General features: G+C 59.5%; 1 protein-coding gene across 2 annotated transcripts; it reads left to right on the top strand.

The window, feature by feature from the left end:
• Positions 1–1,347: 1,347 nt before the first annotated feature.
• SSTR3 (somatostatin receptor 3) lies at positions 1,348–7,476 on the top strand. 2 transcript variants are annotated; one of them, XM_017508928.2, is made up of 2 exons: positions 1,348–1,938; positions 5,831–7,476. In XM_017508928.2, the coding sequence occupies exon 2, from the start codon at positions 5,864–5,866 to the stop codon at positions 7,118–7,120; it is 1,257 nt and encodes a 418-aa protein (XP_017364417.1). In that variant the 5' UTR covers positions 1,348–1,938; positions 5,831–5,863; the 3' UTR covers positions 7,121–7,476. The 2 variants fall into 2 exon arrangements, with proteins under 2 accessions (XP_017364417.1, XP_017364418.1); XM_017508929.1 differs by lacking the exon at positions 1,348–1,938 and adding an exon at positions 2,763–3,178 and having other exon boundaries at positions 5,831–7,231.
• Positions 7,477–11,159: the final 3,683 nt, after the last annotated feature.

The following is an 11,159-nucleotide window of genomic DNA, read 5'->3' as shown; positions in this document are numbered from 1 at the left end:
AGGGAAATCAGCAGGCATGCCAGGTAGGCTGCAGGGGGAGAGCTTTATTCTGAGGGCAGTGAGAAGCTGTGAGGAGGGGAGGGGGTCAGTGCCATGGAAAACCCACCCTTGACCCTGAGGACATGTTCCCAGGAGCCCACCCACACCTCATGAACTTGTATGAACAAGGACAATGGGAGGCTGAGACCTGGAGCGAGGGACTTGCCCCCAGCACATGGCAAATGGAGGGGCAGCATTCAGAGGCCAGGCCGGCTCCGGGTGTGCCCTACTGTGTGCTGCCGCATGCACAGTGGCACATCTGGACCAATTCAACTTCCAGTTCTCTGCAGCCCCAGGTACCTAGTGACAAAGGGGGTCCAGCTCTGGTCCTAGGGAATGGCCCAGTATGGAAAGGAGCTTCAGTGGTGCCTGGCACATAGTAGGTGCTCAGCCAAGATCTGTGTCCTTTTCCTTCCCATCTCTGACTGTTCCTTTCCTTACCACTCCTGTGCTGAGGCAGGAATCAGCACAGGCTGGGGCATGGCATCCCAAGGCAACTGGGCCTGTGCTCCGGGCTGCAGGGCAGGGTCTCTTAGACCAGAGATCAGTAAATATGGCCCACGGGGCACATCCCACCCACCGCCTGTTTTTGTTCGGCCTACAAGCTAAGAATGGTTTTCACAGATGACCATTTGCAATCAATTTGATGATAGAAAACACTAACTCTAAACTCTAATTAAGCAAAATCTGATGCCCCTAAAAAGAACTCTATTCTTCTCATTAGTGGACCTGCATTACAAAACACTGGCCTCAATTATTGTCATTCTATGTTGAGTTTTGTCAATCACAAAACAGTGAAAATCTGTTTTCTCGCTGCACAATGATTTTGCCCTTAAAGCCTAAAATACTGACTCTCTCCCCGTCCTTCCACTCCTCCCTGCCCGGGGCTCTCCAGATTTAACCAATCCCAGGACTAATGACCCCCATTGGGCCTCCCTGGTGGCCGGCCGCTGGTGAGCCCCGACTGCAGGACCGACGGTGGACTCCCGAGCTGGCCAGCCCCACACCCAGCCTTGCCTGGGGACACAGCTGTCGCCCCGGGGGACCTGTGCCGCAGTGGCCTTGGGGAGCTGCTCTGGCCACTGGCTGGCAGCCTCAGCTCCCCTGAGCACTGAAAACATTCTTTTTTCCAACTCCCTGCAGGAGCCAAGGCCGGCGGCGTGGGTGGCTGAAATCTCCCCGGTAACAGGGTCTGCCCCCTCCTGCTCCCTCTCTGGGCCCCCACCCCCCACACCTGCTCTCCGGCCCTCGGCCCCTCCCCGCTGGCTCCCTCCTTCTCGGGCTCCATGTCACCATCTGTGGCACAGTTCCTCTCTGTCACTCTCCTGGCCGCCCCCTCACTCTCCTTCCTCCCCCCTCCTCTCCATCCTGCCTCTCCCTGCATCTCTCCCTCTCGCCAGTGTCTCCTCTCCTTTCCTCCATCTCCTGTCACGCATCTCTCATCACTCCCCCTCATTCTGCCTTTCCTCCCACTCACCGGCTCCTCTCTCCCTCTCCTCTCCCTCCCCCTCTCCCTTTCTCCACCTCCTCCCGACCCCCTTTCCCCTCTATTTCTATTGGCTTCTGCGTCCCTTGTTCCCCCTTCTCTTCTTCACCCTGGGAAGCTTCTCCCCTCTATCCGTGCCCCTGCCCCCCCAGGATGTGTCCTGGAGATGGGGGGTGACGTACCAGGCACTGGTTGGGAAGTCAGGGCCGGAGACCAGATGGGAGAGGCTCTGTGGACAGCTGTGGCGGAGGGCCTGGGAGGGGACCCGAGCCCACAGGCAGACTAGAAGTGGGTGCCGTGTGGGGACCCCAGTTAGGAGTGCCCTGGGGCACCTGGGGACTGGGCAGGGAGAGGGGACAGCAGAATGATAACCAGCCTGGCGGCAAGGAGGGAAGCCCTCACCCCATGGGCAGGTAAGGAGGCTGGGGCCCGGGTGATGCCCCGAAGGGTGGGGTCCCGGAAGCCCATTCTCTGCTCAGGATGAACTTGGGAGGCTGGGGTTGGGGAGACAGAGGGTGGTGAGTCCCAGGGAAGCAGGGGGGAGGCCTGGTGGGCCGCAGGGGCGGGGGCATTAGTCTTAGAATCTTGCATGATTCTAGGATCTCAGAATCACAGAATCGCAGGCTGTCGGGGCTGGAGGAAGCCAGATGCATCATGCTGGCTTCCCCAGCTCACGTGGCAGCTCTCCCGAGCTCCCTTCCATGCCTGGCCCCGGGCTGGGCACGCCTCCGTGTAATCTTTGCAACGACCCTTGGAGGTGGGTCCGCTTGTCTTCCATATGAGGAAACTGAAGTCCTGGGGGGAGAAGTGACTTGTCCAAGGCCACGTAGCAATGTGGCAGTCGCTGTGCAGTGGAGCCCAAGCCTCCAGCCCGGGCCTGTGGGGTGTGCTCTGGGGTGCGTGTGCATCAGTTGGCACTGACAAGCATAAGCCACGTCTCTTTGCGGGGGAAGGCCCGAGGATGTAGAGGACAAGCAGAGAGCCAGGGGCCATCACCCTGCACTATTCAGGACTGTCACAGCCTTTGATTCTTCTCAGCCTGAGGCCTTCAGAGGAGCCATTGTGGCCAGGAGGTACTGATGGGTTAGAAGTAGACAGAAGTGGTTCAAATTCCCACTCTCCACCTGGGTTACCCTGGGCAACTTACTGAATCTCTCTGAGCCTCAACTTCTCCCTCTCTAAAATCTCTTCCTCTTGGGCTTCTTGAGGATCTTGAGGATCCAGTGATGCGGGTCTGAGGCTTCTTCCTGGGGACAATGTCCCACTTTGGAGCTCTCTCCTTGCTGCGCTGCTTGGCTGTTCACATTTACGGATGTTCTGGGTCATGTCCTAGGTTCTGAAGTTAAGAAAAACATCATTCAGGGTCCCTGCATTCAAGAGCCAGTGTTCTGGTGGGTAGGAGATGGGCCAGTGGAGAATAATCGGGGTGCCTGGGCTCCCTGAGCTGTAAGGGCTGTGGGGCTCCGGCAGCCACTCACCCCCTCTGTGCCATCTCCTCCTGAACAGTCCTCCGAGGAGTCCGCCCCCAGCTTTCAGGCAAGCTTGTGCCAAAGATAAACCAGACAGGGAGGAAAAGTCCCTCCTTCCCAAGGATGAACTAGATCAGGCACAGGATTCCAGCTCTTTAAAGAAAAGACGGCCCCTCAATTGCAGGTCTGGCTTACGCGCGTGGAAAACTGTAATTTCCCTGCCTCTGCTGCCTGGGCCAGTCAAACTTTGACTGGGAAGGGGTCGAGATGAGGGTGGAGGCAGGGTTTTCCAGGGGTGAGGGGTGGGCAGGGGTTCTGGGAGGGGCAATTGCATTCCCTGGTATAACGGTGGGTCTGGCTAGGCACGCCGTGTTCCTGCCAGGACGATGTCTGTGTCAGCGCATGCTCTTGTGGGTGCACAGACGTGTGCTGGGCAGGCGTGGGGGGGCAGCCTCAGAGCTTACCCCCCGAGGGCTACCCCAGGGGCATCTGTCCCTGAAGCCTGGAAATTGGGCTTGCCCAGCTCCTTGCTTCTCTCTGGAACCTGGTGCTCCCCTCCCATATCTAGCCCTGGCTTGCGACTGGCTGACCAGCAGGGATGCTATAAAGAGGATCTGTGCGTGGCACAGGGTGGCAAGGTGGGTGGTGACGCGGGTCCCCCAACCAAGGAGGCAGGACTCTGAGGTCCCAGGCTTCACAATTCCAGGTCTAAGAAGGACTCATTCTAACATTCTGAAATTCTAACATTCTCTGATTCAAGGACACTGGGTGTAAAATCTGATGGCTCTAAGATTCTCTGTTCTAAGAATTCAAAATTCTGTTTTTAGCCCTCTAAGGTCCATGAGGCTTTGAGTCCATGATCCTCATAGCTCAAAGCCCTGAGGGCAACTAGGAAAGCTGGATACCAGGTGGGCACTCAGGCGGGTGCCTTCCCAGGCCTGGCTTCAGTTTGCCAGGCTGCGGAATGGGCATAGAAGTGGGGTGTGGTTGCCACAGGCTTTTCCAGATTTGCCCGTTCCTAGCTGTGAATAGAACATGTGACCTCACGTTTGCTCCTCATCTGTGCATTGGGAGTGACAGTAGTGCCTCCCTCATAGGACACCCTATAGGATGCTGCAGTTCACTGGCTTAGCCTGGCACCTGACACAGTCAGGGCTCAGTGATAAGCAGCTGGCAGCCCCGTTGGGATCCTTTAGCCCACTGTCCAGGTGCCCCTCCCTTAGTGCTGCTGTCCCAGGCTCAGGAGAGCTGATGAGGGGTGAGGAGAAGGATGGGTTGTGGATACGTTGGGGGATGACCCAGGCTCAGAATCCTCTTCTCCCAGCTCCAGGAACAGGGAGGAGATGCTCTGAGCCACCCAGCTTGGGATGCATTTGGAGACTCCATGGCCTAGGGGTTCCTTGCTACCCTTGGCTTCACCCAGCCTGGTACTCTAAGTCCATTCATCAAATGAACCTTCTCTGGTTAGATGCCCTCTGCAGCCCCAGGTCCTTGGGGCAGGGGCAGCCAGGCATGCTCAGAAGCATTTGTTTGCATTTGGGGTGCCTTCTCTTCCCAGGAGCTTTGCACCTCAACAGTGACGTCCGTATAACGCAGTGCAGACCGCAGCTCCCACTGAGGGGAGGAAGTGCAGGCCGAGTGTCAGGGAGATTAGAGGAAGGGCTTCTCCCTGGAGCGATTTCTCTTCCCTTCAGGGTTTTCTGCAGGGAGAATCCAAGGACAACCAGGAGCCAGGGGATTGGGGGATCATTAGGAAGAAGGGCTGCAGTGCGTGGTCCAGGCCACAGAGGAGGCTCCTGCTCCCAGCCTGGCTCCGCCTGGGCCTCCTCCTGAGCGTGGCTTTCCGCATCGGGTCCTGCCATCCCCCCGGCATTGGAATTGGTCCACTCCAGGCTTCTCTGGTTCATTTGATGCCTGACACTGGGGCAGAGCTTGTGCCTGTGCGTGAGTGACGCTGGGAGGCAGTGGGGAGGGTCCGAAGCTGGCTGGAGATTCCACATGGGAGGGGAGCAGAGTCTCACAGGGGATCCCTGAGGAGCCCCACTTCTTATACACAGGCATGGGATGAGAAAGGCACTAAGAAAGCCCGGGGAGTGTAGTCCCTTCTGAAACTGGCCCCTTCTCCGGGTGGCCGGCCCCACCAGCCAGTGGGCTACTCTTGGATAGCACCTACCAGGAGAATTGTAAAGTCCTCCAACCGCAGGCGGGCCTCTGGGGAGAAGGGGCCTCAGCAAAACCAGGTTTGCAGCCAACCTTCCTGGGCAGGGTCTTTGGGAGGGGCACAGTGGGATGGCCCAGGCTGAGGGGGTGCCTGAGGGCTCTGACTCCCAGGGGAGGGGATGCCGGAGCCTGTGGTTCTTAACAGCATCTGGAACCTGAAGACTCTGATAACAGCTCTGCCAATGACCTTCAGCTGGAGTTTAGGGCGTTCATGGACCCTCAGGTTCATTTAGGGAGCGGGGTTCCAGGTGAAGCTCCTGTGATTTGAAGCAGTGTTTTTCAGATGCGAGGGTGAGACCTACTGGTGGCATTGCAACCCTCTTCTCAGGGCCCTGCCAGCTGGGGCCTCACTTGTAGACAGGGCAGGTATTGGTTGACGAAACGGTGTGACTTCATGTCGCACAGTACACCCTCGCTACGTGATGGAGCCTCCCTGAGCCTCGGTTTCCTCATCGGGGGAAAGGGGATACCCCCACTCAGCCTTGTGTGGCTGTGCAGGGTGAATGAGATGGGGAAATCTCTCAGACGATGGGAGGATGGGCATGCAGCATGATGGGAGGGGCAGCAGAGAGAAAGCCATCCTCTGCCATGACCGAGCTGTTTTCCCTTCCCCCAGGCAAATAGCTGACTGCTGAGCACCCCCTCGGCCATGGACACGCTTCATCCATCATCGGTGTCTACGACCTCAGAATCCGAGAATGCCTCCTCAGCCTGGCCCCCGGATGCCACCCTGGGCAACCTGTCGGCAGGTCCAAGCTCGGCAGGGCTGGCTGTCAGTGGCGTTCTCATCCCGCTGGTCTACCTGGTGGTGTGCGTGGTGGGCCTGCTGGGAAACTCGCTGGTCATCTATGTGGTCCTGCGACACACGGCCAGCCCCTCGGTCACCAACGTCTACATCCTCAACCTGGCACTGGCCGACGAGCTCTTCATGCTGGGACTGCCCTTCCTGGCTGCCCAGAATGCCCTGTCCTACTGGCCCTTCGGCTCCCTCATGTGCCGCCTGGTCATGGCGGTGGACGGCATCAACCAGTTCACCAGCATCTTCTGCCTGACAGTCATGAGTGTGGATCGCTACCTGGCCGTGGTGCATCCCACGCGCTCGGCCCGCTGGCGCACGGCTCCGGTGGCCCGCACAGTTAGCGCGGCCGTGTGGGTGGCCTCGGCCGTGGTGGTATTGCCCGTGGTGGTCTTCTCGGGAGTGCCCCGTGGTATGAGCACCTGCCACATGCAGTGGCCCGAGCCGGCGGCGGCCTGGCGAGCCGGCTTCATCATCTACACGGCCGCGCTGGGCTTCTTCGGGCCACTGCTGGTCATTTGCCTCTGCTACCTGCTCATCGTGGTGAAGGTGCGCTCCGCCGGGCGCCGGGTGTGGGTGCCCTCGTGCCAGCGGCGGCGACGCTCCGAGCGCAGAGTCACGCGCATGGTGGTGGCTGTGGTGGCGCTCTTCGTGCTCTGCTGGATGCCCTTCTACGTGCTCAACATCGTCAACGTGGTGTGCCCGCTGCCTGAGGAGCCCGCCTTCTTCGGGCTCTACTTCCTGGTGGTGGCGCTGCCCTATGCCAACAGTTGTGCCAATCCCATCCTTTATGGCTTCCTCTCCTACCGCTTCAAGCAGGGCTTCCGAAGGGTCCTGCTGCGACCCTCCCGCCGCGTGCGCAACCAGGAGCCCACTGCCGGCCCCCCGGAGAAGACTGAGGAGGAAGATGAGGAGGAGGAGGATGGGGAGGGGAGCAGGGAGCGGGGGAAGGGGAAGGAGATGAACGGCCGGGTCAGCCAGATCACACAGCCTGGCACTAGTGGGCAGGAGCGGCCGCCCAGCAGAGCGGCCAGCAAGGAGCAGCAGTTCCTTCCCCAAGAGCCCTCCACTGGGGAGAAATCCAGCACACGGCACACCAGCTATCTGTAGGGGCCTGGGGAGAGCCAGGGTGGCCCGAGGAAGGGGCAGAAGCTGTGGGTGTGCTTGGGGCATACTTCTCAAGGTGCCAGAGGCCCACGACGGGATGTTGAGGGGCCTGGGCTTTCTGTGTGACCTTGGGTAGGTTTCTTCCACTCTCTGGGCCTCGTTTTCTGCTCTGACTCAGGGATAGGAGTCAGCCTGGATGAGCTATGTCAGATGCGAGGTCTGTAGGGCACTGCTGCTGGGCTGACCTTGCTGAGTGGCACCCAGATGAAGAGGTGGGTGCAGACTGGCCTCCCCCCACAGGGATACAGTGTCTTGGGGGATCAGCCTGAATCTTGGCCCTCAGAGGGATGAACGAAGGCTCCTTCCTGGAGACTGAGGGAGGGACCCAACCCATGAGGACTGGCAGAGTGTCTGAGGAGCACTGTGGGGAGAAGGAAGAGGAGGGGAGAAGAGGAAGAGGAACACAAGGGAAAAGGGGGAGGGTGAGGAGGGGGAAGGGGGAGCACAAATCTGTTTCCTGGAGCCATCTTTGGCCCCTCTGGGCTGAGCACAATGGCAGCATCTGTGAACCTGAGTTGCTGACAATGGCCCCAACCAGTACTGAGGAAGGGACATGGCCAGGCTGGAACCGCCAGGGTGGAGCCACCGGGGTGGAACGGCCACGGTGGAACGGCCAGGGTGGAACCGCCAGGGTGGAACGGCCACGGTGGAACGGCCAGGCTGGAACGGCCAGGGAGGAACGGCCAGGGTGGAACCGCCATGGTGGAACGGCCATGGTGGAACGGCCAGGGTGGAACGGCCACGGTGGAACGGCCAGGCTGGAACCGCCACGGTGGAACGGCCAGGGTGGAACCGCCAGGGTGGAACGGCCAGGGTGGAACTGCCAGGGTGGAACGGCCAGGCTGGAACCGCCATGGTGGAACCGCCAGGGTGGAACTGCCAGGGTGGAACAGCCAGGCTGGAACCGCCATGGTGGAACGGCCACGGTGGAACGGCCAGGCTGGAACCGCCAGGGTGGAACCGCCAGGGTGGAACTGCCATGGTGGAACGGCCACGGTGGAATGGCCATGGTGGAACCGCCAGGCTGGAACTGCCAGGGTGGAACCGCCAGGGTGGAACTGCCATGGTGGAACGGCCACGGTGGAACGGCCAGGGTGGAACTGCCAGGGTGGAACGGCCACGGTGGAATGGCCATGGTGGAACTGCCAGGGTGGAACGGCTGGGGTGGAACAGCCATGGTGGAATGGCAAAGGCACAGAGTACAGACAGGCACAGGGCCCTTGTCCCCGAAGGGCCTGAGAGTGCTGCTAATAAGGACTCAGGCTTTAAGAGAAGCCCTAGGGTGGAGCTGGCTCCCAGGGACATTGGGAGGCCTGGGGTGCTCCTGGGGGGTGGGGAGCAGGCCTCCCTGTGCTCTAGAATCCTGGGGACTACAGGTTGGGAGGCCCAGGGAAGACAAGAGAGGCTGAAGTGGGGCCGTGCAGTGGGACCACGGGGAGCAGCCACTGCCCAAGGCTGGGCCTAGACTCCCTCCCAGCTGTGGCGAGGCTGGCCCCGGGAGGGTGTGACCCCCGGGAAATCCCTCTGCTTCCCCACCTCCTGCAGAGGGCAGGGATCCTCAGGGAAAGCACGGGAACCAGACTTTTGGAGACTTGGATCTTCAACACACCTCAGGGTCCTTGGCTGGCCTTGGCCTTCCGGGCCTCAATTTCCCCAACAGCAAATGGAGATGAATCCCAGTTTGGCTGCCTCCTGGGATCTGAGGAGAAAATGAGTCATGTGAGGTAACTTCCAGGCTCCCTGCTATGGGTAGGTGGGGTGTATCAGATTATAAAGTGGGGGTGCCCTCACCCCCAGGCTAGGCCTACACCCCCTCTCCTTCATCAAGTGGCCTCTCTGTGTCTGTCCTTTGGGTGGGGACACTGTAGGCCATAAGAAAAGGGCAGTTGGGGGGTCAAAGGCCAAGGGTCAGGGAGGCAGAGTGTGGGGAGAGTGTGGGACCCTCAGAGGGGAAGGAAGTTCACAAAACCACATCTTGTGTGGAAATGGAGGCTGGAGGTCCAGCCCTGGGGCTTGGTCTGGGGTTCCTTAAGGAAGAGCTGAGGGTCTGAGGGAGGACGAACACCCTGGCCTTCTGGCCTTCTCTGGATGGCCCTGCCTTCCAGATGCCAGGACAGGAGCGCAGTATCCTGGAAGGGTGCTGGGAGGCTGCTCAGGAAACTCTTTGCTGCTTCTGTCTCTAGCTCTTGTCAATAAAGATGGTGACATCTGATAACAGCTGTGGCCTGGGCCAATTTCTCCACCAGATATGCCACCAGATGGGTGTGAACATGTAGGTGTGCGTGGGCTCTGTACACCCTGGTCTCTTCAGGTGTGACCTCCCAGAGTCCAGGTCGTTCAGGGGACATGGAAGATACCCTTGATGGCCCTGAGCCCACATCCTTATAGACTTCCATCCAAAAGCAGTAGATGTCCTTTCTCCCTATCATCCAAATAGCAGATCTCAGGGAAGAAAGTGGATTGGCTCCGACTAGGTCACATGATGGTCCCTTGGGCCAATCACAAAGACACAGTGATAGGGTGCCATGATTGGCCAAGTGCAGGTCATGTGCCCACACTGCCAGCCAGAGAGAAGGTAGGGCACTGTGATGGACAGTCTGGCCTGGTCCGTGGGGCAGGGGTGGGTCCAGGACAGCCTACTAATGGGTAGGGGAGGTGGGCCAGGCACCAGCAACCAACAACACGTGTGTCTGGGTGTGTGTGGGGTTTGCTGTGTGTGGCTGCCTTTGCTGGTGTGATATTGTGTGTCAAGGTGTATGTGAGTCCAGTGCAGGGTGCATAGCAGGTGGTTGGGACATCCTAGCTGCGTCCATGAGTGAATGTGCATTGTGTTGTGACACATGGCCGGTGTGGAAGTGGTGGGAGTGGAGGAACTGCTGGGGCCCCAGCGTTGGGTGGGAGTGGCTCCCTGGGCAGGGTCCCTCCTCTCGCCCTGGCAGCTCTTGCTTCCCCACGACACTGGGTGTCCTCACCAGTGCCTGCTCACATGCAGCCTGTGTGTGCGTGTCCTTGTCCCCCACACACGTGTGTCTGATAGCCTTGTGCTCCCAGGGCCTGGCAGTGCTGCTGTGGCCTTTCTTAGGAGTATCTGGAATGAATGAACAAAGGGAGCCACTGCATGTCACAACTCCAGGGGGGCCTGTTCACGCTGTGCCTCTAACCTCCTGTGGAACTACATGGCGGCTCTGAATAAATGAGTGATAAGGGACGGGAGTGCTGAAGGAGCTTGTATGGGGCGTTGGGGCTAGAATCTGTGGGTGAGGGGAGCCTTCAGGGCTGTAGGGTGAGGGGAGGCTCTGTAGCTGTGAGCTGGAGCAGGGAGGAAGGGGTGATGATAACACACCTTGCCCACTCCTGTCCTCCTCCAGCCATTGAGGTTGCTCAGACCCGAGCCTTTACCTTGAACTTGTCTCTCAGAGGTGGTTGCCAGGCAACAGCCCTGGGCCACCAGGCTCTGGACCGGGACTTCCTGCATCAGCATCGGTATTATCAGAGGGGAGCTGGGAACCCGCAGGGCCTGGGGCAGGAAAGACCACGCTCCCAGATCTTTGGGATCCTCTTTACCTAGAAGAGGTGGGGCAGGTGGAGGCCACTGACCACAGGAGCTGACAGCCTGGAATTCACAGGGTGCTGGACACGGAAGAAAGCACGGAGACAGGCTGGGCGCGGCGGCTCAGGCCCATCATCCCAGCACTTTGGGAGGCCGAGGTGGGCAGATTGCTTGAACCCAGGAGTTCGAGATCAGCCTGGGTGAAACCCCATCTCTACCAAAAAAACAAAAAATTAGCCAGGTGTGGTGGTGTGTGCCTGTGGTTCCAGCTACTTGGGAGGCTGAGGTGGGAGGATCGCTTGAGTCTGGGAGGCGGAGGTTGCTTGGGAGGCTGAGGTGGGAGGATCGCTTGAGTCCGGGAGGCGGAGGTTGCAGTGAGCCAAGATCGTACCACTGCACTCCAGCCTGGCGACAGAGCAAGACTCCATCTCA

The sequence above is a fragment of the Cebus imitator genome, unplaced genomic scaffold (assembly GCF_001604975.1).
Source record: "Cebus imitator isolate Cc_AM_T3 unplaced genomic scaffold, Cebus_imitator-1.0 Scaffold404, whole genome shotgun sequence".
NCBI classification, from domain to species: domain Eukaryota; kingdom Metazoa; phylum Chordata; class Mammalia; order Primates; family Cebidae; genus Cebus; species Cebus imitator.
This window is presented reverse-complemented; position numbering and strand designations above follow the sequence as displayed.

Excerpts from the sequence above, each read along its gene's own strand:
- SSTR3 (XM_017508928.2), top strand. The coding sequence starts at position 5,864 with ATGGACACGCTTCATCCATCATCGGTGTCTACGACCTCAGAATCCGAG.